At 44.0% G+C, this 4,234-nt stretch overlaps 1 protein-coding gene across 1 annotated transcript in view; it reads left to right on the plus strand.

The window, feature by feature from the left end:
- The window catches only part of Slc25a20 (solute carrier family 25 member 20), a 20,497-nt gene that overhangs the window by 12,398 nt on the left and 3,865 nt on the right, over positions 1–4,234 (plus strand). Inside the window, 2 exon segments of the mRNA XM_050139544.1 lie at positions 1,352–1,370; positions 2,241–2,537. Of these exon segments, the coding sequence (XP_049995501.1) occupies positions 1,352–1,370; positions 2,241–2,537 (316 nt within the window).

Here is a 4,234-nt window from a genome sequence, read left to right on the forward strand (position 1 = left end):
TTTTATTTTTCGAGACAGGGTTTCTCCATAGCTTTTTGGTTCCTGTCCTGGAACTAGCTCTTGTAGACCAGGCTGGCCTCGAACTCACAGAGATCCGCCTGCCTTTGCCTCCCGAGTGCTGGGATTAAAGGCATGCGCCACCACCGCCCAGTGGGTTTGTTGTTTTGAGTCACCATCTTGCTATGTGGCACAGGCTGGCTGCGAACTGATGATCCTTCTGTCTTGGTCATGTCTACTGCTGGGGTCATGGGCATGCTGTGCCATGCCTGGATTTATATTTATGTCCTTGTCCCTTCTGTGAAATCTTTAGGCCAGTTGAGCAAAACAATGTTTTCAAAAACATGGAAGAATCAAGAACAAGAAGCTAGCTGTTGTGGTGCCTTCGAGTAGGCACATGCTGAAGATGAGGCAGGGGAGCTCAAGTCCATGTGTTGTGGCACAGAACTAGAATCCCAGTGCTCAGGAGTTTAAGACAGGAGGCTTGCCACAAGTTCATTGTTGTCCTGGCCTATAGAGAGCTATGGGCCAGCCTGGGCTATATAAGGATACCCTGTATCAAAGTACCAAAAACCAAAATGAAAAAAAAAAAAAAAAACTAAGGATTTAACTACTGTACAAACTAGCAACTGTATAGTCTTGGTCATTTAGCTCAGAAAAATGAACACTTAAATCTCTGTATACAGATGTGTATAATGTTTTTATTTATAATAAGTCTAAACTAGAAAAAACACAGACATCCTCAAATTGGCTGTATAGCTGAGGGTGGCCTTAAACATCTATCATACTGCCTGTACTTCCAAAGTGCATGAGATCTGAAATTCAGATGTTCTTCATATTAAAAAATTATAGAATGAGCCATGCATGGTGCATATATGCCTTTAATCCCAGCACTGGGAAGAAGAGACAGGTGGATCTCTGTGAGTTTGACACTAGCCTGGTCTATATAGAGTTACAGGACAGCCAAAGCTACTTAGAGACCCTGTCTCAAAACAAAAAATCTACAGAAACAATATTATAGAATAGCTTTTACTGGGTTTTTGGGCGTGGAGACATACAGCATCTCAGGCAGGAGCCGCCTCCCTTCTCTCTCCAATGAGAGACGATATGGCTCAGTGGTAGAGATCTGCTGAGCACATGCAGTGTCCAAGGTTCAGTCCTCCTAAAACGCCATGTGCTGAAGTACGAGCTGCCTTCCAGTTTTTAAAGTGCTGTTGACCAGGACTGGCAGGGCTGAACAGGTGCATCTTGTGACGTTTTATTCACTCACTATATTATCTTGGTTATGTTTGTTTTTTCAGGTTTTATTAATTTTTGTTTGTTTGTTTTGAAACAGAGTCTACTGTAGTCCAAGCTATCCTCATATTTACCTTGTAGAGAATAGTAGCTTTGAACTCATGGTCCTCCTGCCCCTTCCTCTCCGCGGCTAGAATTTCAGGCATGCACCATCATGCTTGGTTTAAAAAGAAAAGAATAGTTATTTCTAAAGAAAATTTAAAAAATAATTCATTGGGGCTGGAGAGATGGCTCAGTGGTTAAGAGCATTGCCTGCTCTTCCAAAGGTCCTGAGTTCAATTCCCAGCAACCACATGGTGGCTCACAACCATCTGTAATGAGATCTGGTGCCCCCTTATGGCCTGCAGGCATACACACAGACAGAATATTATATACATAATCAATCAATCAATAATTTAAAAAAAATTAATTCTTTGTTATTGGGATGGAGTACATATGACACAGTGCATATGTGGTCCAGAGACAACTTGGTTGAGGTGGTTCCCGCTTCATGTAGGTCCTGAGGATCAGGCCTAGGTCACAAGCTTGTGCCTTACCCGTTGAGCCAGCTCTCTGGCCATTTTCTTACTTTTCCCGAGACAATGCCCCTTTCCCCTTTGGTGCTGTGGAGTGAGGTAGCCACTGATTCCTTTGTTTCAGTTTTGTTTTTCAATTTGAAGTTTTGTTTGGTTCCTCTTTGTATATTCTAGTTTCTCTACTCAAACTATCCATTTCTTTGCTGTGGCTACTTTCATGTTTCAAGCATATTCATGATTTTTATGAAAGGATTGTTATTATGACTGCTTTAAAAACATTCGTCAGGCAGCTCTAGCACCCGGATCTTGTTGGCGTTATTGTCTTTCTTTGAGTGGGTACATGAGCATGTGGGGGCCTGGGCTCAGCCCTGGTGTTGGCCCTACAGGTCCACCCACCTTGTCTTTGGAGACAGGGTCTCTCACTAGCCTGAGGCTGAACCGTTAAGCCAGGCTGGCTAGCAGGGAGCCCCGACCCTGCTGGGTCTATCAATTCAATGGTGCTGTTTTGACTTGATGACCTTCTGTCCCTCCCAGATTCAGGCCTCTTCAGGAGAAACCAAATACACTGGTACCTTGGACTGTGCAAAGAAGCTCTATCAAGAGTTTGGGATCCGTGGCTTCTACAAAGGGACTGTGCTCACTCTCATGCGAGGTAAACTGAAGCACTGCACTCTAGGTCACCTGGAAAGGTCAGCTGATGAGAGTCTGTCACAAGAAGCTGACTGGACTGTAGACCAGTGCTGACACATGCCCTTACATGCCAGTAACATGTGTCCTGCTTATAGGCAGTCTCATCCAGTGTGGACACAGAGAAGGATGGATCGGTTTATCCTTCCTGAGTGTCTTCAAGGATGGAGTCATGATGTGGGAAGGCAGTGTCTACTCGTTAGAAATCATGAGAGGGGAGGAAGGAAAGACTTAGGAATAGTGAGCATCTCTTCAGGGTTTGTGCATGTTGGGCAGTGCTCTACCATTGAGCCACATTCCCAGACCTCCTCTTGGTTTTGACAGGCAGGACTCCAGAGGCGAGACAGTCTTAACCTGAGATGGTAGCTTGAAGGAAGTTCAATTAACTGGGATTGTAACTGCTTAGAGCTGGTGCACCGTGGTGACCACCTACAGGGACTTGGAAGAGGAATTACATCGTTTGTTTACTCTCATGCTAGTACATGGCTCTCAGCAGCATCTGACAGCTGCAGGATGACTGTTAAAGATAGGGTGTAACTGGCATGCTGGAGCAGTACCCCACCACGGGCCAGTCTGGTCTACGAGTGGAGCTCAGAGTTCCAGGGTAGCCAGGGTTACACAGAGAAACTAAAACAAACAAAAAAAGATGTAGGGCCTGGAGAAATTGCTGAGTGGTTAAGAGCACTGGCAACGTTTCTAGAGTACTCAGATTCAGTTCCCAGCACCCACATCACAGCTCACCACAGTCTGTCACTCCACTTCTAGAGAACCTGATGTCTTCTTCTGGCCTTTATGGGCATCGCACACATATGGTGCACAGACAAGCACGCAAAATTCTCACACATGTAAAATAAAGAATATTTTTGGTTGTGAGTCTAGTCTTTAATGGCTGAGCCATCTCTCTAGCCCATAAAATAAAAAATAAAGCTCAAAATTTTAAAAATAAAAAGGATGAGCCTGGCAGTGGTGGAGCACACTTTCAGTCAGGCAGATTGCTAAATTCAAGGCCAGCCTGGTCTACAAAGAGTTTCAGGACAGCCAGGGCTACATAGAAAAACTCTGTTTCAAAAACAAACAAAAAAAAGGACATAGCTGCTTAAGAATTTCTTGGGCTCTTCCCAGAGAAGAGCACACAGTCCTGAAGATGAATGCATATAAGTAAAATTATACAGACCAAACAGGTTGGATTTATGTATTTATACTACATATGTGTGTATATATGTAGTATCTATAGTATATATTTAATATGAATATATGTAGTATAAATATATTTAGTGTGCGTATATGTACATATGTGTGTACATGTATATATATACACATACTTATATATGAAAACAAGGAAAAAGGTTGTGATTTTGAAAGAGAGCAAGGGGGTGGTGCATCACGGTGGGGTTGGAAGGAGGAAAGAGAAAGGAAAATGATGTAAATATAACCTCAAAAAATAAATTAGCACTGAGACAATGGAGATGCTCTATAGGGAACTCACCAAGGCCAGCTGACCTGGGTCTGAAAAAGCCTGGGTTAAAACCGGTCTCACTGAACATAGCGGACAATGAGGACTACTGAGACATCAAGAACAATGGCAATGGGTCTTTGATCCTACTGCATGTAGTGGCTTTGTGGGAGCCTAGGCAGTTTGGATGCTCACCTTACGAGACCTGGACGGAGGAGGGTTTTCCTCGGACTTCCCACGGGACGGAGAGCCCTGATTGCTCTTTGGGCTGACGAGGGAGGGGGAA

This window comes from Alexandromys fortis, unplaced genomic scaffold (genome assembly GCF_014885135.2).
Source record: "Alexandromys fortis isolate MF-2015 unplaced genomic scaffold, M_Fortis_MF-2015_v1.1 scaffold_36, whole genome shotgun sequence".
NCBI lineage: Eukaryota > Metazoa > Chordata > Mammalia > Rodentia > Cricetidae > Alexandromys > Alexandromys fortis.